Source organism: Dendropsophus ebraccatus, chromosome 13, assembly GCF_027789765.1.
Source record: "Dendropsophus ebraccatus isolate aDenEbr1 chromosome 13, aDenEbr1.pat, whole genome shotgun sequence".
Taxonomy (NCBI): domain Eukaryota; kingdom Metazoa; phylum Chordata; class Amphibia; order Anura; family Hylidae; genus Dendropsophus; species Dendropsophus ebraccatus.
In genome coordinates this window covers 10409768-10432140 of record NC_091466.1, presented here as the reverse complement: position 1 = coordinate 10432140, position 22373 = coordinate 10409768, and the positions used below count along the sequence as shown (strand labels likewise).

Sequence of the window (22373 nt, the reverse complement as noted above, 5' to 3'; positions counted from 1 at the left end):
ATACACTCTCGTTCTCCACCTGCCCTCCAGCCAATTCCTTTGGTGACTGGAGTACATCCTCTTGAATTTAACCCACCGATAGAACGGCGCCGTCATGGGGAAGCTGGTGTCCCCCGATTCCCGTGTAGTGCCGTTCTATGCACGAGTACCAGCCCGCTGCTCAAACACTGGAGGCAGGCCGCCCCGGCTTCCCCACGACGGCGCCATTCTATCGGTGGGTTAAATTCAAGAGGATGTACCTGATGGTACATCCTCTTTAAAAAGTCGCTGTCGTTACAAAAATTTATGACATCTGATAGAGATGACACGTCCAAAGTTTTGATCGGCCCTGGTCTGAGTGTTCCCCCCTGTACTGATCGGGAGATAGAGCGGGGAGAGGGCCACCCTGTAGCACAACCTCTCCCCGCTCTGAGATAGAAAAGAGTCAGGCTCCATAGAGCTCCATTATAAGTCCGACTCTTTCTTCAAACTCGGAGAGTGGACACGCAGTAGCACGGTCTTCTCCATGATCGGTACAGGTTTAAACACTCAAACTGGAAACAATAAAAAAAAATTCTAGACAGCACTTACAGTTCGCTGCAGCAGTTTTCTGTTTTTGTCTCTATGACATGAAGACTCAATAGTCCCTGGTTTGTAAATAGTCGGAGGATGCCAGCTGGGAGGCCGGCTATTCCAAGGTGGGTTAATGTAACTTGTATAGAGGAAGTCAAACAGCGTCCAAATGGTGATCTTCAATCTTTATTAGTAGCCAATACAGAAATACGTTTGGACGTTGTATTTCTTGGCTATCAATAAAGATTGAAGATTACCATTTGGTTGCTGTTGGACTCGTCTTTACATGTCAGAAGCTTTTTTGTGACGGCAGGTACACTTTAACTGAGCAAAGGCAATATGGTGACTACCAATCCCATGATCCTCCACTAGCCCTGCTCAGCCTTTACACAGCATGAGCCGGGCCAAGGCTTACTAACCAGCCAGCACACTAAAGTTTGTCCATTAACCCTTTATGAATAGGGAAACCAATAAGATATATAACATACTTCATGTGTGTCACCCACTCATTTTAATCATGCTCTGTGAGTAATGAGATTTGTGGCATTCCCATGTATACTTCTCACCAGTCGTCTGCAGGGGAAACATTTCTACCTCCTGAATGTGATGATAACATTGTATTCTCTCTAACCTGTCAGTGTAACCTGTGTGTGTATACGGCTGTGATGTGTCACCGGGCTGCTGACGCATTAGGTGTAGTTTCTTTACCAAACCCAATGAACCCTGGTGTGGAGGAGATTTAATTTTTTTTTCACTGCTACTACACCGCGATTAACGCTGCTGCCACCTCTGTCCATGTCAGGAACTGCCCAGAGCAGCAGCAAATCCTCATAGAAAACCTCTCCTGCTCTGGACAGTTCCTGACATGGACAGAGGTGGCAGCAGAGAGCACTGTGTCAGACTGGAAAGAATACACCACTTCCTGCAGGACATCCAGCAGCTGATAAGTACTGGAAGACTTGAGATTATTACATAGAAGTAATTTACAAATCTGTATCTTTATGAAACCAGTTGATTTGAAAGAAAGTAATGACAACAAACATAGGTTCAGTGTTTTGCAAAATAAAAAAATGATATTTTCCATAAAATAAAAGTTTTATTTCAGTCCCGGACAGCAGGAGACTCCTCCCCCTCCTCCCCTAGTCATCTGTCCAGTGGTCTTTGGCCCATTCTGGTAATTCAGTAGAATAGTCAAAATCCTCCCCTTTATACCGCAGGGCGTGAAGATACATGATGAGATCTTTGGGAGAAGGGTCGGGCCTGGTCAACTTACATTCTCCACATAGGGGGTCTACAAGTCCTTGCCCCTTCTCCGCAGTATCAGCACCTGATGCAACTTTACCTACACCCTCCTCCTGACCCTCACAATCCTTAACCAACACCGGGTCCGTGCCTTGATTACCAGCCGGGTCCGCACCCTGATGAGTACACGCTGAGTCTGTGCCCTGATGATGACGAGTACCAGTTGGGTCCGCACCCTGATGATGACTACCGGCTGAGTCCGCACCCTGATGAGGAGTACCAGCCGGGTCCGCACCCTGATGAGTACACGCTGAGTCTGTGCCCTGATGATGACGAGTACCAGTTGGGTCCGCACCCTGATGATGACTACTGGCTGAGTCCGCACCCTGATGAGGAGTACCAGCCAGGTCTGCACCCTGATGAGTACACACTGAGTCTGTGCCCTGATGAGTACCGGCTGGGTCTGCGCCCTGATGATGAGTACCAGCCGAGTCCATGCCCTGATGATGACTACATGCTAAGTCTGTGCCCTGATGATGACTACATGCTGAGTCTGTGCCCTGATGACAAGTACCAGCTGAGTCCGCACCCTGATGAGGAGTACCAGCCGGGTCTGTGTCCCCCGTCACAGCATCTGATGCCGCCTCCTCGCTCCGACCACTACTCCCTACTAGGTCATCCTCCCCTACGTCCAGGATATCCAGGCTCTGCTTGGCCTTGTGTTCCTCTATCAGAGTCCGCAGGAGTTCTTCGTCCGTCTTGTTGATAGCGCCCCCTTTCCCTCGGTTCGGCCCCCAGGCCTCCGTGTTGTAGATGGGGTCGTTGACTATGGGATGTCCCAGGTACTGTAGATGGACACGGATCTGATGTGTCCGCCCGGTGTAGGGGAAGCACTTGACCACGCTGGATCGGCCGTTGTAGCTGAGTCTCTGGAAGACGGTTTTGGAGGCTTTGCCTTTGGGATGGACACGACATACGCCGATCTTATAGGAGACGACCAGTATGGGCTCCTCGCAGGTCACCGTCTCCTCCGGGAACTCTCCGCACACTCTGCACACGTATTCCTTCTCCACCTGCACAGGATGATATTATACACAGTGTCACAGGCTGTGAGATCAGTCATGGGGGGAGATTTATCAAACATGGTGTAAAGTGAAACTGGCTCAGTCGCCGCTAGCAACCAATCAGATTCCACCTTTCATTTTCCAAAGAGTCTGTGAGGAATGAAAGGTGGAATCTGATTGGTTGCTAGGGGCGACTGAGCCAGTTTCACTTTACATCATGTTTGATAAATCCTTGTGTCCAGAACTGGATCTTATATGGAAAATGGACTGATAAATGTAAGCACTAGCACTGTGTCCACCAACCTGGGGCAGAACTACAACTCTCAGCATGCCCAGGCAGCTGAATGATGGGAATTGTAGTTTTTCAAAAGCTGGAGGGCCGAAGGATCCCCCATCCGTGCACTCCATACACCCCAGGCGCCAGCAGTGGACAGGACAGCAGATACCCCATATATGACCATTTAGCCCCCTAGATGCCACAGTCAATAGGGCTCAGAGTATCTAGGCAGCTGGCAGGCAGGCGGAGCCCCTCTGTCTTCCAATAGCAGGGCGCTGAGTTAAAGGGGTACTCAAGCGAAAATATTTTTCTTTCAAATCAAGTGAAATTTATATAGACTTGTAATTTACTTCTATTTAAAAACTCTCCAGTTTTCCAGTACTTATCAGCTGCTATATGTCCTGCAGGAAGTGGTGTATACTTTCCAGTCTGACACAGTGCTCTCTGCTGCCACCTCTGTCCAGAGCAGGATAGGTTTTCTATGGGGATTTGCTGCTGCTCTGGTAAGTACCTGACACGGACAGAGGTGGCAGCAGAGAGCACTGTGTCACAGTGGAGAGAATACACCACTTCCTGCAGGACATACAGCAGCTGATAAGTACTGGACGTTTTTCAAACAGAAGTAAATTACAAATCTCTATAACTTTAAACCAGTTGATTTGAAAGAAAAGATTTTCGCGGGGGTACCCCTTTAAGATGAAAGATGGAGAATTAGTGACAGCCACCATGCCTGCCATCTACGGACATCAACCACTGTGACATCATCTCACCTTCCTCTCTCGCACTAGCTCGGCCATCTTCTTGGACACCTCAGAGGTCTTGGCAAACATGAGGACCCCGGAGGTCAGCCGGTCCAGCCGGTGAATGGTGTGCAGCTCCTTCATGTTGTGCTCTTTGCCCAAAATAAAAATGACGGTGTTGTGGCGGAAACGGCCGCAGGGATGGACGGGCAGAGACGAGGGCTTGTCCACCACCACCATGTCCTCGCTCTCGGCCAGGATACCCAGGGGCTGAGCCGTCACTGGGGGCTCGTGCCGATGCACAGTGTTCCTGAGGAAGTCATTATCCTGTGGAGGAGAAGGCGATACACTGTTATACCATCCTCAGCCGAGACCCCCGGGGACTCACAGAGACTGCAGGAGCGAGGATAGAGGCTGCCAGCAAAGAGACCCCCGGGGACTCACAGAGACTGCAGGAGCGAGGATAGAGGCTGCCAGCAAAGAGACCCCCGGGGACTCACAGAGACTGCAGGAGAAAGGATAGAGGCTGCCAGCAAAGAGACCCGCGGGGACTCACAGAGACTACAGGAGCAAGGATAGAGGCTGCCAGCAAAGAGACCCGCGGGGACTCAGAGACTGCAGGAGCGAGGATAGAGGCTGCCAGCAAAGAGACCCGCGGGGACTCACAGAGACTACAGGAGCAAGGATAGAGGCTGCCAGCAAAGAGACCCGCGGGGACTCACAGAGACTACAGGAGCGAGGATAGAGGCTGCCAGCAAAGAGACCCCCGGGGACTCACAGAGACTGCAGGAGCGAGGATAGAGGCTGCCAGCAAAGAGACCCCCGGGGACTCACAGAGACTGCAGGAGCGAGGATAGAGGCTGCCAGCAAAGAGACCCCCGGGGACTCACAGAGACTGCAGGAGCAAGGATAGAGGCTGCCAGCAAAGAGACCCCCGGGGACTCACAGAGACTGCAGGAGCGAGGATAGAGGCTGCCAGCAAAGAGACCCCCGGGGACTCACAGAGACTGCAGGAGCGAGGATAGAGGCTGCCAGCAAAGAGACCCCCGGGGACTCACAGAGACTGCAGGAGCGAGGATAGAGGCTGCCAGCAAAGAGACCCCCGGGGACACAGAGAGACTGCAGGAGCGAGGATAGAGGCTGCCAGCAAAGAGACCCCCGGGGACTCACAGAGACTGCAGGAGCGAGGATAGAGGCTGCCAGCAAAGAGACCCCCGGGGACTCACAGAGACTGCAGGAGCGAGGATAGAGGCTGCCAGCAAAGAGACCCCCGGGGACTCACAGAGACTGCAGGTGCGAGGATAGAGGATTCCAGCATTGAGACCCCCGGGGACTCAGAGAGACTGCAGGAGCGAGGATAGAGGCTGCCAGCAAAGAGACCCCCGGGGACTCACAGAGACTGCAGGAGCGAGGATAGAGGCTGCCAGCAAAGAGACCCCCGGGAACTCACAGAGACTGCAGGAGCGAGGATAGAGGCTGCCAGCAAAGAGACCCCCGGGGACTCACAGAGACTGCAGGAGCGAGGATAGAGGCTGCCAGCAAAGAGACCCCCGGGGACTCACAGAGACTGCAGGAGCGAGGATAGAGGCTGCCAGCAAAGAGACCCCCGGGGACTCACAGAGACTGCAGGAGCAAGGATAGAGGCTGCCAGCAAAGAGACCCCCGGGAACTCACAGTACAGGAGTGAGGATAGAGGCTGCCAGCAAAGAGACCCCCGGGGACTCACAGAGTGTACAGGAGAGAGTACAGAGGATGCACACACAAGGCTCCGCCCCTCCCCTCCTCCGCACAGCCGCCTCCTCCTCTCCTGCAGACTCGGCCCCCCCTCTGTACAGCACAGCTGGCTCCTCCTCCCTTGCAGGCTTCGCCGCCTCCCTCCCCCACAGGGCACTCCGGCTCCTCCTCCCCTGCAGGCTCCACCCCCTCCCTCCCAGGGCACTGCCGACTCCACCCCCTCCCTCCTCCCCAGGACACAGCCAGCTCCTCCTTCCCTGCAGGCTCCACCCTCTACTTCCTGCGGAAGACACAGTCGGCTCCTCCTCACATGCAGCCTCCGCCCCCTCCCTCCACAGGGTACAGCTGGCTCCTCCTTCCATGCAGGCTCCGCCCTCTCCCACTGCAGAGCTCAGCCAGCTCCTCCCCTTCCTCCTCCACAGAGCTCAGACGGCTGCTCCTCCCCCTGCATGCTCCGCCCCTCCTTCCACCGCAGAGCTCCGCCAGCTCCACCTCCCCCTCATGCTCCGCCCCTCCCTCAGCAGAGCTCCGCCGGCCCCTCCCCCCCTGCAGAGCTCCGCCGGCCCCTCCTCATGCTCCGTCCTCTCCCTCCCCCGCAGAGCTCCGCCGGCTCCTCCTCATGCTCCGCCCCCTCCCTCACCCGCAGAGCTCCTCCTCATGCTCCGCCGGCTCCCTCCCCCGCAGAGCTCCGCCGGCTCCTCCTCATGCTCCGCCCCCTCCCTCCCCCGCAGAGCTCCTCCTCATGCTCCGCCGGCTCCCTCCCCCGCAGAGCTCTTCCTCATGCTCCGCCGGCTCCCTCCCCCGCAGAGCTCCTCCTCATGCTCCGCCCCCTCCATCCCCCGCAGAGCTCCGCCGGCTCCTCCTCATGCTCCGCCCCCTCCCCCGCAGAGCTCCTCCTCATGCTCCGCCCCCTCCATCCCCCGCAGAGCTCCGCCGGCTCCTCCTCATGCTCCGCCCCCCTCCCCCGCAGAGCTCCTCCTCATGCTCCGCCCCCTCCCCCGCAGAGCTCCTCCTCATGCTCCGCCCCCTCCCCCCGCAGAGCTCCTCCTCATGCTCCGCCCCTCCCTCCCCCGCAGAGCTCCTCCTCATGCTCCGCCCCTCCCTCCCCCGCAGAGCTCCTCCTCATGCTCCGCCCCCTCCCCCGCAGAGCTCCTCCTCATGCTCCGCCCCCTCCCCCGCAGAGCTCCTCCTCATGCTCCGCCCCCCCCCCGCAGAGCTCCTCCTCATGCTCCGCCCCCCCCGCAGAGCTCCTCCTCATGCTCCGCCCCCCCCCAGAGCTCCTCCTCATGCTCCGCCCCCCCCCCCCCGCAGAGCTCCTCCTCATGCTCCGCCCCCCCCCCCCCCGCAGAGCTCCTCCTCATGCTCCGCCCCCTCCCCCCCCCCCGCAGAGCTCCTCCTCATGCTCCGCCCCCTCCCCCCCGCAGAGCTCCTCCTCATGCTCCGCCCCCTCCCCCCCCCCCGCAGAGCTCCTCCTCATGCTCCGCCCCCTCCCCCCCCCCCCGCAGAGCTCCTCCTCATGCTCCGCCCCCTCCCCCCCCCGCAGAGCTCCTCCTCATGCTCCGCCCCCTCCCCCCCCCCCCCCGCAGAGCTCCTCCTCATGCTCCGCCCCCTCCCCCCCCCCCCCGCAGAGCTCCTCCTCATGCTCCGCCCCTCCCTCCCCCGCAGAGCTGCTCCTCATGCTCCGCCCCTCCCTCCCCCGCAGAGCTCCTCCTCATGCTCCGCCCCCTCCCCCGCAGAGCTCCTCCTCATGCTCCGCCCCCCCCCGCAGAGCTCCTCCTCATGCTCCGCCCCCCCCCCCCCCGCAGAGCTCCTCCTCATGCTCCGCCCCCCCCCCCCCCCGCAGAGCTCCTCCTCATGCTCCGCCCCCTCCCTCCCCCGCAGAGCTCCGCCGGCTCCTCCTCACCTTCAGCACGACGCTGAGCTCGGTGACCGTGTTGTGGTTGAGCCGCAGCCTCCCGGCCCGGGCCGCCCTCCGGTAATACTCCAGCGGCTCGGAGCGGAACTCCTTACTGAAGACGTCCAGCAGGCTCCGCCCCACCCAGCGCCCCTTACAGTACGTCTCGAAGTCGAAGTAATATGGGCGGACCTTCCGCAGGCCGCTCTCTATGTACGACTCGGTCTCTCTGAAGTGCTCGTCCCCGAAGCTGACCCCGGCTCTCCGCTTGGTGGGCGGCGGCACGTAGCGCCCCTCTCCGGCCTCCCCGCGGGGCTTCCTCTTCCGCCCCCCGCGCTTCCCTCCCTCCCCCGCCGGCTCGCCTGGTTTCAGTGACATGTCAGACAGCGCCCTCCTGCCAACCCACAGCCGTCCTGTCCTGCCGCTCCACACCGCGAGCATAACACGTGGTGCGACACAGCGCAGGCGCCAGGTGATGACGTCAGCACAAAGCTGCCAATCATGTTTCTTCTGGGGGCAGGAAGAGGCTGCAGGTCACGTGACTGGTGCCGATCACGTGACCGTGCGACGGCCGGAAAATCCTCACCAGTGCGGCTTCTTCTTCATGTGGTGATAGAATTGTCCGGGAGATTACAGGATGGCGGCAGGGAAGAGGCCGGCGTCCAAGGAGCTGCTGCAGATGGATCTGTACGGGCTGCTGGGCATAGACGCCGAGGCTACCGAGAAGGAGGTGAGAGGAATGGCTGCCCATAGCAACCCCTCAGCCTACAGCTGCCTCTATGGAGGCTGAGTGTGGGGGAGGATCCTTACGTTGGGGTGGGGGTCAGTGGAGGGTCCTTACATTTGGGGGGGGTCTGTGTGCGGGAGGGGCCTTACATTGGGGTGGGGGGCATCAGTGTGGGGGAGGATCCTTACATTGGGGTGGGGGAGGGTCCTTACATGGGGGTATCAGTGTAGGGGAGGGTCCTTACATTGGGGTGGGGGGGTCAGTGTAGGGGAGGGGCCTTACATTGGGGTGGGGGAGGGTCCTTACATGGGGGGGGGGATCAGTGTAGGGGAGGGTCCTTACATTGGGGTGGGGGGTCAGTGTAGGGGAGGGGCCTTACATTGGGGTGGGGGAGGGGCCTTACATTGGGGTGGGGGGGTCTGTGTGGGGGAGGGTCCTTACATTGGGGTGGGGGGGGTCAGTGTAGGGGAGGGTCCTTACATTGGGGTGGGGGAGGGTCCTTACATTGGGGTGGGGGGTCAGTGTGGGGGAGGGTCCTTATATTGGGTTGGGGGAGGGTCCTTACATGGGGGGGATCAGTGTGGGGGAGGGTCCTTACATGGGGGGGATCAGTGTAGGGGAGGGTCCTTACATTGGGGTGGGGGGTCAGTGTAGGGGAGGGGCCTTACATTGGGGTGGGGGAGGGGCCTTACATTGGGGTGGGGGGGTCAGTGTGGGGGAGGGTCCTTACATTGGGGTGGGGGGTCAGTGTGGGGGAGGGGCCTTATATTGGGGTGGGGGGGTCAGTGTGGGGGAGGGGCCTTACATTGGTGAGGGTCCTTACATTGGGGGGGGTCAGTGTGGGGGAGGGTCCTTACATTGGGGTGGGGTGGGGGGGTCAGTGTGGGGGAGGGGCCTTACATTGGGGTGGGGTGGGGGGGTCAGTGTGGGGGAGGGGCCTTACATTGGGGTGGGGGGGGGTCTGTGCGGGAGGGGCCTTACATTGGGGTGGGGGGGTCTGGGTGGGGGAGGGTCCTTACATTGGGGTGGGGGAGGGTCCTTACATTGGTGTGGGGGTCAGTGTAGGGGAGGGTCCTTACATTGGGGTGGGGGGGTCTGTGTGCGGGAGGGGCCTTACATTGGGGTGGGGGGGTCTGTGTGGGGGAGGGTCCTTACATTGGGGTGGGGGGGTCTGTGTGGGGGAGGGGCCTTACATTGGGGTGGGGGGGTCTGTGTGGGGGAGGGGCCTTACATTGGGGTGGGGGGGTCTGTGTGGGGGAGGGTCCTTACATTGGGGTGTGGGGGAGGGTCCTTACATTGGGGTGGGGGAGGGTCCTTAGCAGTGTGTTACCTCCCCTGCACATACCTGCCGGCTGTTTCCCTCCAGTAGCAATGTGCTGATGATTGAATATAATCAGGAAGTCAGATATGGAGGATGGGAGAACCCATCCTGCAGCGGCCCACTGTCCGTCCTGTCCAGTAACTTACAGCTCAGGAGGGGACGCCTGGTGACCGATGTGTTCTTACCACCAGTTGTCATCAGTCTCTGATAAAATGAGGGAGCCGGGCTGCCTTGTGTGTGTGTGTATATACAGATAGATATACATATATCACACCCAGCCTAAGAAAAGGAGCCCCGACTGCTGGAGGATAATACTGTGACCACTGACGTATAGAGAGGTTGCTCTCACATCACCGTTCTGCTGCTTGATGTACTTGGCACAGATCCCATTTACTTCTATGGGTTGAATGTAAGCAGCCGCTGACTGCATTCTGGTCCTTTGCAGCATCTCCTGCCCTTGTGAGTCTGAGTGTAAACTCGGATACATGCAGGAAGTGGCAGCTTTTATTATTTTACATTTTTTCTATAATGTAAATTCCCAAAAAAATTAGAAATTTCCATATTGGCCACTAGATGGCAGCAGGCAACTGTTTTTAACTTCCCCAATGAGTTCTATAGAATACACAGAGTTGAAAGGGAATGTGTCATCAGAAATTGGCTTATTGTTTCAATAATGTTTTTATATTTTACATTTTTGGTGACTTTTTTTTTTTTTTTTTATCTATACTACAAAATAATCCTGGCATCTTGCAGTTTTCATTCTCACCACTAAGGGCTAAAACTAAGCTGAGACTTCCTGTTGTGTCTGTGGTGATATAAGGAGGCTGCTGTAAAGTGATCTGTACAGCATCACAGCGCACTCAGTAATGTTTCACATTCATCTCAAGGGGACAGTCTGTCTATTGCAGTCTATGTCCATGAGTCTTGCTGTAAAGCATGTCACTAAATGCTGTTAAAAACAGCTCAGACAATATGTCCGCCACCATAAAATTACAGTCAGATATTAGAAACAGATTAGAATAAAAGATCTTTTGTCCTTCGGTAAAAGAAAATCTAGGTGACACATTCCCTTTAAAGAGTGCCTGATATCAACAATAACTTGAAGTCAACAGGCGTATCAAAAGTTATTAATGAGAACGGGTCTCAGAATATAGAGAGCATGGCCACTGATCCTGACTCATAGACTTCCATTGCCGGATCTGGCCGCTACAGAGATACGGCCGGGGAGAGGTAACCGCTCTGATCAGTAACTTGTGACCTGCCTGATGACTGAAAGGGTTTTTTACTGACAGTCTTACTGGAGAGTACCTATGTTGATACACCATAAAATAACCAAAAAATACTGCTGTAAATTTGAGGTTTACTTGTCCCCTATTCACAGGATAGGGGACACGTATGAGATTGCGCGGGTGATCTAACATCCAGACCCCCAGGGGATCCCTCTATCGGGGACCCCAACCATGGGCTGGCGTGTGACCCACGGCTGTATGGAGCCGCTGGAGAGCAGAGCACAGTGGCTGCATAGAGAATGGATGGAGCTGCGGGTCATCAGCCGATTCATAATAAAGGAGCGGGGTTGCTGATCTGCCTATAATTTTGTTGTAGCCATTGGTATTCTTCATGTAACGTTTCTTCCTTCTTTTTTTAGATCAAGAAGGCGTACAGACAGAAAGCCTTAACCTGCCATCCCGACAAGAACCCCGATAACCCCAGAGCAGGTAAGATGTCTATGCGTGCCGTAATACACATCCCTGATACTGCTGGATGGTAAGAGGTGAAGGCTGGGTGTATAATGTACGGCTGCTGTCACTGTCCATGTTATTACAGCTCTAGTGTAGTGCATAGGGACAGGAATAGCCCTGTTTGACATGTTAAAGGGGTATTCCACTGAACCATAACTTCTGATATGTTGCTGCCAATGATGAGACTAACAATTCCTTCCTTACTTGTTATTATCTATTCAGTCTCCTTCCCCCAGTTCTCAGCTGCTGCTTTCTGCTGAAGACACAAAAGTCTGTGTGTGAGCCTTTCTCTCCCCCACCCCACCTTCCGAGACAGCTGATGTAAACAAGTCCCTGAATGGCCGTATCTGCAACATTGTAGCTTCTTTGTAATGCTGGAGGGTTATTCTGAGGTCAAGTTGCTGATGAAGTCACTCTGATTATCCCTCCCAACATTACAAAGAAGCTACAATGTTGCAGATAAAGCCTGCCAGGGACTTAAAACCAGCCGAGGGGGAGACAGACAGAATAGCTCACATGCATGGGCAGCAACATATCAAAAGTTATGTTTCAGTGGAATAGCCCTCTAACTTTATTCTATGGCACAGTCTGATTTAAAGGGGACATCTAGGAACAGCCACTTTCTTGCAAAAACAGCGCCACTCCTGTGGTTGTGTGTGTGGTATTATAATTCACCTCCATTCACTACAATGGAACAGAGCTGCTAAACCCAAACTGAGGACAGGGTGAGGATGTGTCTGGAGGAATACAGCCATATTCCTATAACCCCTTTAAGGCCATACTTTTTTTTTTTTTTTTTTTTTTTTTTTTTTTTAACTAGGCGATCACTGTGTATAACCGTAACAGTAACATCAGACTTGGAGGTCTTCAGTGGTCTACCTGTTGCCATGTTAGCTGCCTGGCCCCCTCCCATCATATGATCGCATAGCATGGGGATAAAACAATCGAGTGATCACACATTACAGTAACATGGAAAGACTTGTACATCGTTTGGTTGTGGCTGATGTCTTCTGCCACCGACTGCCATCCCTACCTATTACATCTGCCTTCTCCTGTGCTTTTCCCCCAGCGGAGCTTTTCCACCAGTTGTCCCAGGCCCTAGAGGTGCTGACTGATGGAGCAGCCCGGGTAAGTACATACAATAATGGGGGGAGGGGGGCATAGATGGCTGCAGGCCATACTCCTATCGTTCTCCCAGAGGATACCATTGGTTTTCGGCCCATCAATAGGGGATTCTTAGGTTGCGTCCCACATTGGGTTTGTAAACTACAATGAAAATCACCGTTTGGTAAATGCTTGTATGCCATTAGCTCCCTTAGGTGACTAAACCTTATGATTTGTGCAATATACCGCCATACATTGCACTGCAGTATATTGCTATCTAATTGTTCTATCAGTCTGACCACCTGCTGTTAAAGAACTGCAGCAAGTTTTTTTTCTTTCATATCAACTGGTGTCCGAAAGTTATATAGATTTGTAAATTACTTCCAGTACTTAGCAGCTGCTGTATGTCCTGCACAAAGTGGTGTATCCTCTCCAGTCTGACACAGTGCTCCCTGCTGCCACCTCTGTCCATGTCAGGAGCTGTCCAGAGCAGCAGCAAATCTCCATAGAAAACCTTTCCTGCTCTCCATCCTGGAAAGAATACACCACTTTCTGCAGGACATACAGCAGCTGATAAGTACTGGAACATTGGAGATTTTTAAATAGAAGTAATTTACAAATCTATATAACTTCCTGACACCAGCCGATTTAAAAGAAAAAAATTGCTAGAGTACCCCTTAAAGGGGTAGTGCGGCGGTAAAGAATTATTCACAGACTAACACACGTTACAAAGTTATACAACTTTGTAATGTATGTTATGTCTGTGAATGGCCCCCTTCCCCGTGTCCCACCACCCCCCACCCGTGTACCCGGAAGTGTGGTGCGCTATACTCACCTGTCACATGCCGACCCCGTCTCCGATCTTCAGCGAGTGACGTCTTCTTCGGGCGGACGGTGAACAGCTCCGACTGTCCCAAATGCCGGCCGCCCTCTGCAGCGTCATCCGATGCTTAGACGCGATTGGCGGACGGCCCTCGACACGGATCAGGTAATGTATAGTGCACCACACACTTCCGGGTACACGTGCGGGGCTGGTGGGACACGGGGAACTGGGCGATTCACAGACATAACATACATTACAAAGTTGTATAACTTTGTAATGTGTGTTATTCTGTGAATAATTTCTGAGTGCCGCACTACCCCTTTAAGCCATGGCATCTAGGGGATTAATATTATGTATAATGACTTGTCACTGCTGAGACAGGCTACAAAAATGGTGGGGGGTGGGAGGCATAAAACACATCAGGAAAGACTTAGAGACTCTGTCAGCAGGTTTATTCTGTCCTATCTCAAGGTGGCATAAACTAGTGACAGAGAAGCTGAACAGAATGATGTATCACTAACATAGTTCTGTGCAGCTGATCCAGAGATCTCCTCCTGAATAACATGGACAATAAGTAGTCCTCTCCATTATGTGCATGAGCTCAGTAGTCCTGGATATTTATGAGAAGCAGAAAACCCCGCCCACCAACTGCTGATATCTATCCATGCTGTGTATAGGCAGTCGCCTATCAATCAGCAGCTGGAGGGCGGGAGGAGAGAGAATCCTATTCTCCTGCATATTAGGAGAACGGCTGAACAATTTTATACAAATAATACACCGATCTGTCCTGCATTTATATCACTATATTTTTATGCTGGCCTCATTTAAGGTGGAATAAACCTAGTGACAGATTCCCTTTAAGGATCTAAATCTGTTATAGTCTGGAGGAAAGAAGACAAAGGGGGGACATGATTGAAGCGGTCAAGTATAAAAGGTCTAAATAAGGTTCAGGAGGGAAGAAACTGAACTCAAGAACTTCTTTTTACTACTTTGCTTCTTCTGTTCTTGCCTTTTCTCAGGCAGCCTATGACAAGCTTCGTAAAGCCAAAGAAGCTGCAGCAAAGAGAACGCAGAAGCTGGACGATAAAAGAAAGAAGGCCAAACTCGGTGAGGATCCATGCTACTAAAAGGGTGTATTAAAGTGACTGTACCACCAGGCCCAGGCTGAAGCACTGGAGGCGCCGAGGCGGGCCGACCCACCCCCAGTGGGAAGAAACCCCAGCCCCTCCATGACGTGACTCCATTAGAATGAATGGAACCCTATCATAGAGGGGCTAGGGTTTCCTACCACTAAGGCTAGGTCGGCCCACCTCCTGTGCTTCAGCCTGGGCCTGGTGGTACAGTGGCTCAGTGTGAACGCACCCTTATCGTTGAAAGCCTTCGAGGTGGAAACCAATTGTCTGTATCAAAAACCACAAGGTTTCACTTTATTTAAAAAAAAAAACAAAAAACACTCACTCAATTTCAATAAAAGAAGGTGAACTGCAAGAAAAAGTGACATTACTACTTAGTGCACAGCTCCACTCTGAAGGTCCCATTAAAGCTAATGGGAGCTTGAAGACGGGCTTCCCGATACTGACAGTGGCCCAGACACCTTACACACACCTGTGATTTGCAGCCCACAGTTACAGACAGTATAGGACCTCTTAAAGGGGTCATTCACCAAAATGTGATTGTGGTCCGAGCTCCATTGACTTAAGACCCCTTTACAAGTGCTCAGTCTATGATTGTGATCTGTTAGCCGTCCACCATCACGGACTGTGCACTACAGAGCCAAGAGAGCCTTAGAGAGAGCCGCAGCACTGCACACTGACCATGTGTACAGACCCTACAAGCAAATGTTTTCTACCCTCCCAGCTGAGGCTTCCAGTCCATCTACAAGCCTCAGTGGGAATCAGCTAGCCACACTGTGCAGCAGGAGGGCGCAGAGATGCCTCTGCATAGGAGGAGTGGAGCACTTTTGTGGATGTAGGAGTACTGAACTTTTTGTGTTTTCTTCGTCCACTTAAGATCTTGAAGCCAGAGAGAAAGAAGCGCAATCCCGTGTAACTGAGGAGGAAGAGGCGTATGTCGCCCGAACCTTGGAACAAGAGGTAACGCTTCCCATCTGTAGCATAAGCACTGAGCTGTTCACAGTCAGATGTGCCCCCTGTCCCCCACTGTCCTCTGTGCCCTTAACCTGACTGACGGCCCCTGTGCTCTCCAGGGAAGAGATGATGAAGAAGCGGGCAGGGCTCGACTGATGTAAAAGAGTCAAGACTTCCTGATAATGAGCAGTGGATGAGAGGGGGGGGGGCTGGGGAAAGTCTTTTTGAATGCAGATAATGGCATATTTGCCTAACAAACCCAATTATAAAGTTTCTTAAAATCGCCTGGACTATTGATTTCTGCAAAAAAGAAACAAACGACAGTGAAACTTTAAAGGGATTTTCTAACATTGGAGTTTATAGCTATTTTTTTTTTCCAGAAACTGCATCAGTCTGTGTGGTATTGCAGCTCAGTTTTGTTAAAGTGAATGGAGCAAAGTTGTAATACCACAAGCAACCAGAGGACAAGAATGGTGCTGTATTTGGAAGAAAACATCTATGCTTTTCTAACCTTTGACAACCCCTCTGCCAGACAGCCTCTAAAGCCCCCCACCCACATTAGACGCATGTAAGCCAAACCTGCCTATTTCATTGGGACTAGTTGACCATCTAATGCAGGGGTAAAGAACCTGTGACCTGTGGGAAGCTAGAGCTTTGGCTGTCCAGGCATGATGGGAATTGTCGTTTGAAACAGCTGGAAGGCCGAAGGATCAAGGACTAATGAGCATTTAGCCACAAGTTATATGCTGTGTATATCTGCTGTGAGAAGACGATGCGCTGATCCTCCTGTCTCCCACATATGTAATGGTCTCTGGGTTATGGTTTCTAGATAATACGACTGCGCGAGGAAGGGTCAAGACAGCTGGAGGAGCAGCAGAGGTTGGTGCGAGAGCAGATCAGGATGGAGAATCTGCAGAAGACACAAGGTACACATAATAATACTGCCTGCTGTTTTACTGGGAGATTCCATTAGATGATGAACACGAGATCACTGTGGGATCCGACTACTGGGACCCTTACCTATCACCAGATCACAGCCAGCACAGCACAGCCCTTGTCTGTTGTTAGTATGCAGTTGTTGTGGCTGGGGAAGGGGTAGTCCCAGCAGTCAGTCAGTCAGTCAATCCCTCCCTTTTGCCCACATAATCTAGCATTTTTTGCTGGATTGGCACTTATTCTTTTACTTTAAAGGGGTATTCCACTCAAACGTAACTTTTGATATGTTGCTGCCTATGGTGAGACTAACTATTCCTTCCATACTTATTATCTATTAAAGGAGAAGTCCAGTGAAATTTTTATTTAAGTGTTGTATTGCCCCCCAAAAATTATACAAATCCCCAATATACACTTATTATGGGAAATGCTTAGAAAGCGCTTTTTTCCCTGCACATACTACTGCATCAAGGCTTCACTTCCTGGATTACATGGTGATGTCACTTCCTGGATAAAATGGTGATGTCACGACCCGGCTCCCAGACCAGTGCTGGCTGTGGCTGCTGGGGAGGATGATGGCAGGGGGACACTGAGGGACACAGGGCACTGGAGGGACACTGATCATCCCTCAGCCATCATCCTCTCCAGCAGCCACAGCCCGCACAGCTCTGGGAGTCGGGTCGTGACATCACCATGTTATCCAGGAAGTGACATCACCATGTTATCCAGGAAGTTAAGCCTTGATGCAGTAGTAAGTGCAGGGAAAAAAAGCACTTTATAAGCATTTTCCATAATAAGTGTATATTGGGGATTTGTATAACTTTTGTGGGACAATACAATACTTTCATAAAATTTTCCACTGGACTTCTCCTTTAATTTGAGGCCAAGTTGCTAATGAACTCACTGTAATTAATCCTCCCAGTATTACCAAGAAGCTGCAATGTTACAGATACAGACTTCCAGGAACTTGTTTACTTCAGCCGTCTCAAAAGGGAGGGGGGAGGAGGAGACAGAGAGAAAGGCTTACTCAGATTTTTGTGTTTTCAGCAGAAAGCAGCAGCTCAGAACTGGGGGAAGGAGACTGAATAGACTGTAATGAAGCAGCCATGCGGTGCTGTTACTACAGCGCGGCGCTTATGAATACAGTTCCCCCGCTCCCAGCATCTAATTACAGATGCTGTCCAGACGCGGGGGGACTCCGTTACTGGCATTCCACGTCCGTGTTCTGTCAGGAACATGGAACGTGGGAATGCAGCCTTAGTCTTTAAAGTGCATGGTAGCACACTATACGTTTAGGTGCCGTATATTGTATATTGGATTTCCCCTGTGATGCTTGGGTGAATTAATTCCTGTGACTTTTTCAATATTTTTCAGGTAACAGGAATAGTGGTACAGATACTGCAGGATCTGCCAGGGTAAAGGTTAGTAGTGTCATGAACCACTGTCACATGGTAAAACAATATACTGAATCTTTGCAAAGGGCTGACAATACTTCTGCCATGTAGACTGGAACCAGAGCATATAGTGAGGCTGAGAGACTCCGTCCGTCCGTCCATCCCGCTTAGCCTGTTATCCTGAGGGGGGTAATTCCTTCCTGATAGACTTTGCATTTTGATACATTTCTTGGTGTCGGTGAATGGGAACGTTTTTTTTTTTTTACATGCAGAAGCACAAAACCCAGAGCGATCCAATGCCCGGAGCGGGTGATTTGTTCAGTCATACCAGTGCTGTATAGAGCGTGCAGACAAGGGTCCTGTTAGATAAAGCGATTTTCCGTTTCCATTACGATCGCTCATATACTCTGGTGTACGAACGATTGTAATAATAAACGAATGTTGTGTACCTACACCGAAAGGTTTGCAACGATTAACAATGTTCCAAAGATGCGATCAACGACGTACAGCAAATTTACATTAGACGTATGATCGTTACCTGCATACACACGGAAAGATTATGGCTTAAAGGGAAACTCCAGTTATTTAGATTTGTAATTTACTTCTACCTTATCACGATTTTGCACACAATAATCTTTCTGTGTAATAGAACCTTTAGACTCCTGGCTGATGTACTTTACACTCTAAGGCGTCATTCACACGTCCGTACAATTCTGTCCGTACACAGACGATGTTCTGCAGACTGGACTGTGGAGCTCCCAGCATCAGGATTATATATGTTGGGAGCTCCTAAGCCGTTTGAAAGTTTGCGCTAGTGTACTGACACAGCCGCCCAGCTCCTAACATCAGCTCCAGTCCTTAGAACACCGTCCGTGTATGGACTGAATTCTATGGACATGTGAATGACCTCTTATTATCCTTGTAGTCCAGGGTCCAGCCCAGATATTGGATGTGCATTTTACTTGGGCCCAGGATTATGGCTAGAAATGCTGATTTGGCCAATAATGTGGAAGGGACAGCAATTAGCTGAGTGGTGGGAAAACGTCCGATACTTGGCTGATCCCATCTTTTGTGCTGCTTCAAAATTTATCAGCCGCACATCTTTCTGTGTAAACAGTTATGTACGGACAATAGCAAAAAGAAACCAACAGCAACGGTATGTATCCATATTGTCAGTTTCTAAATCACACATCCAGAGCATACTTACCTTCTGCGCTGCTTGTGATCTGGCATTCTCTTCTCCGGCTCTGGCCACTGCTGTATCTTCAGGCCGCTGCCTTCTCTGGCTGTCAGTCATTCTTTAGGCCTGATACAGCTGGTGGTTGGATAGGAGGGCCAAGAGTGGGATTCCGGATCACAGCAGCACACTTGGTAAGTATACACTGCTTGTGTGGAAGCTGACAGCACGGATATATGGATTTCTGGGCTGTCAGTTTACATGACAGCGTGAACAGTACAAGGATCATTCATGAAGCCCAGACGCCGTGTAAAGGCACTGCAAACAAGCCATGATCTCGCTGATTGACACTTAATCTGTAAATGTAAAAGGACCTCAACCCGTCCATTTATTTTTCACAGCTGAAATGGAAATGCAAAAAGGAGGATGAGACAAGAGGAGGATACTCTGAGGACGTGCTACATCGGCTTCTGCAGAAGGTTAGAGACCCCTGTACCATTCTGAGTGTCACTATATACAGCTCTATAATCCCTTCACAGCCAGGAGGATGGAGGAGGATTGTTTCCTAGTGATGGATAGGAGTTTCTAGCTTGATTTATATATAGAGTATTGATTCTGTATACAACACTAATGTATATCCTTATGGGTGGGAACATATTAAAACTTATTTTTAAGTGGAGTACCCCTTTAAGGATTTTTTTCCCCCTCAGCTTGCAGCATTCTCCATCCAGCTTCTTTCTTCCCATAGACTTTCTAATGGAGTGCTGCGAGCTGGGGAGAGAAGTACTTAGGTGCTTTCTTCTTCCCGCTCATTTTGCTGATCAGTTGGGGTGTGAGTACTGAGACCCCCTGACCGATCAAAGATTCTCACATATCTCTGGGACGAGTCAATATTTTTATTTGTAATGAAAGGGACACTTTAAAGGGGTTGTTCACTAACAAAAAAGTCTTTCAAATCAACTGATGACAGAAAGTGCCAGTGATTTGTAATTTGCTTCTATTAAAAAAGTCTCTAGTCTTCCAGCACTTATCAGCTGCTGTATGTCCTGGAGGAAGTGATGTACTCTTTCCAGTATGGAGACCAGGAGAGGTTTTCAATGGGGATTTACTGCTGCTCTGACACAGTTCACAGTTCCTGACATGGACAGAGGTGGCAGCAGAGAGCACTGTGTAGACTAGAGAAAATACACCACTTCCTGCAGAACATACAGCAGCTGATAAGTACTGAAAGACTTGATATATTTTAATAGAAGTAAATTACAGATCTCTGACATTTTCTGGCACAAGTTGATTTGAAAAAAAATTCTTGGTGAACAATCCCTTTAATAACACAGAGAAAACCCCATCCTCATGATCTCACTATGTATGACTTATACTACTGCTAACCTGGCTTTTATATATATATATATATTGCAGTATGGAGACGTTTTGAATGTAATTGTATCCACCAAGAAGAGAGGATCGGCAATAGCTGAATTCGCCACTTTCAGGGCTGCGGTAAGTTTACATAAATTCTTATCTGGTGCTGTGTCTGCAACTTAAAGGCTGTACAGTTCTTAAATGACTTGTCCAGGCTTAAAAAAAAACATGTCTGCTTTCCTCCAGAAACAGCACCACTCAACAAGTCTCTACTTTGGATGTGGTATTGCAGCTCAGTTCTGTAGAATTGAATGGAGCTGAATTGTAATACCACATACAACCTGAGGACATGGTTGGTGCTGTTTTTGCAAGAAAACAGCTGTGTTTTTTCTACTCCTGCGTATAGCCCCTTTAATAAGCACAGCTTGAAGCCAAGAATCTAGTTAGGGCTGTGGCTGTCGTGTAGACTGAGCTTGAGAGGTGGAGGAGCTAGAGCCTATAGGGGGCGTGCTGACTGTGTGCAGGAAGAGAAGGAGCTGCACATCTCATCATTTCCATCATGAAGCCATGAGGGTGAATAGGCTTCTGCTGTGGTTCTCCTATCCAGGATGGAAAGAGTTGCCACTAAGGGCTCTATTACACCAAAGGATCGCCGACCGTTCCGGACGATAATCGTTTACTGTAATCGGTCAAGTTAAAAGGCAACGATGCACGATGTCAGCTGATCATTGTCTTACAGCTTGTTTTTAAAAAAAAAAACAAGAAAAATAGCGACTGTCGCCCCATGTAGTAGGAGTGGCAGCAGCAGACCGTCTCCATCTTCTATGGGCCATGGTCTGGACTTCTCCCCGTACCACCCCCCTCCTATATGTAAGGCTTTGTATTAGGGCCCTAAGCCTCTTCACATAGGTCAGGCTATCTCCCTAGTTCCATGTTTACAGCTGGCTGAACATGCTCTGTATAGGGGGATGTCTGTGTACTGCACCCCGGTATAGGAGTGTACACTTTGTATAGGGGGAGGTCTGTTACTGTGTACTGCACCCCGGTATAGGAGTGTACACTTTGTATAGGGGGAGGTCTGTTACTGTGTACTGCACCCCGGTATAGGAGTGTACACTTTGTATGATGGACTATGTAATGCTTTGTATAGGGGAGGGTCTGTTACTGTGTACTGCACCCAGGTATAGGAGTGTACACTTTGTATGATGGACTATGTAATGCTTTGTATAGGGGAGGGTCTGTTACTGTGTACTGCACCCAGGTATAGGAGTGTACACTTTGTATAGAGAGAGGTCTGACGTTACTGTGTACTACACCCAGGTATAGGAGTGTACACTTTGTATGATGGACTATGTAATGCTTTGTATAGGGGAGGGTCTGTTACTGTGTACTACACCCAGGTATAGGAGTGTACACTTTGTATGATGGACTATGTAATGCTTTGTATAGGGGGAGGTCTGTTACTGTGTACTGCACTCAGGTATAGGAGTGTATACTTTGTATGATGGGACTATGTAATGCTTTGTAGGAACTGGCTGTGAGAAATGAAGCCGGCTTATTGAATAATCCTCTTCAGATCACCTGGCTTGATCCTCCTCCCCCTCCACTGTCTGCCATGCCGGAGACTGTCAGCAAGATGGGCTCAAACTCCGCTCAGGTAAGAAGGCATTCACCGCTTTATCTCTGACATGGTGGGGGTGCGCTCACACTGTACCCTGAAGAAGGATTTAAAGTAAAGCAGAGGTAGTACCCTCTATGGGACACCCTGCCATCACTATAGCCTCCTAATAATTTACTAAAAAACGGTCAGGAGGACTGACCGATCCCTATTCTTGTACAGGGGCAGGGAATCTTGGCTCTCCAGCTAGTTTTGGGTTCCCTGCCCCTGTTCTAGTATGAGACTTCTTGTCTACCTTCCTCTTTGATGTCCGTGTTCACACTGCTCCATCTTCCTCCTGCAGGACTCTCTGCGATCAGAGCGGGACTATGAGAGTTTAGTGCTGATGCGGATGAGACAGGCGGCAGAGCGCCAGAGGTTAATAGAACAGCTACAGCAAGAGGATGAAGAGGCCAACACGTAACTTCGGTTTTAGTTTCTTTAGTACCAAGTGTATTATAAATATTTTCTATATTAACGTGTCATCTCATTACAAAAAGGTGTGTGTGTGTGTGTGTGTGTGTGTGTGTAGCATGGCATTACTAC

General features: G+C 51.1%; 2 protein-coding genes across 2 annotated transcripts; one reads left to right on the top strand and one right to left on the bottom strand.

Moving 5' to 3' along the window:
- Window positions 1-1534: 1534 nt before the first annotated feature.
- On the bottom strand, window positions 1535-7968 carry RPUSD2 (RNA pseudouridine synthase domain containing 2). The gene is made up of 3 exons (XM_069949730.1): window positions 7513-7968; window positions 3906-4202; window positions 1535-2867 (listed from the first exon to the last, which is right to left on the bottom strand). Exons 1-3 carry the CDS (start codon window positions 7942-7944, stop codon window positions 1692-1694), a joined length of 1905 nt encoding a protein of 634 aa, XP_069805831.1. The 5' UTR covers window positions 7945-7968; the 3' UTR covers window positions 1535-1691.
- Window positions 7793-22305, top strand: DNAJC17 (DnaJ heat shock protein family (Hsp40) member C17). Its single transcript, XM_069949731.1, has 11 exons — window positions 7793-8233; window positions 11200-11269; window positions 12363-12421; window positions 14240-14327; window positions 15231-15313; window positions 16137-16233; window positions 17615-17661; window positions 19213-19290; window positions 20228-20308; window positions 21699-21827; window positions 22132-22305. The coding sequence occupies exons 1-11, from the start codon at window positions 8141-8143 to the stop codon at window positions 22249-22251; spliced, it is 945 nt and encodes a 314-aa protein (XP_069805832.1). The 5' UTR covers window positions 7793-8140; the 3' UTR covers window positions 22252-22305.
- The last annotated feature ends 68 nt before the right edge of the window (window positions 22306-22373 follow it).

Bases quoted from the DNA above. Each gene is read 5' to 3' on its own strand.
- RPUSD2 (XM_069949730.1), bottom strand. From the start codon at position 7,944: ATGCTCGCGGTGTGGAGCGGCAGGACAGGACGGCTGTGGGTTGGCAGG. The intron at 4,203-7,512 runs GTGAGGAGGAGC...TCTCCTCCACAG, and splicing joins AGCTCAGCGTCGTGCTGAAG to GATAATGACTTCCTCAGGAA. The intron at 2,868-3,905 runs GTGAGATGATGT...CATCCTGTGCAG, and splicing joins AGCTAGTGCGAGAGAGGAAG to GTGGAGAAGGAATACGTGTG.
- DNAJC17 (XM_069949731.1), top strand. From the start codon at position 8,141: ATGGCGGCAGGGAAGAGGCCGGCGTCCAAGGAGCTGCTGCAGATGGAT. The intron at 16,234-17,614 runs GTACACATAATA...AATATTTTTCAG, and splicing joins GAATCTGCAGAAGACACAAG to GTAACAGGAATAGTGGTACA. The intron at 17,662-19,212 runs GTTAGTAGTGTC...TATTTTTCACAG, and splicing joins CAGGATCTGCCAGGGTAAAG to CTGAAATGGAAATGCAAAAA.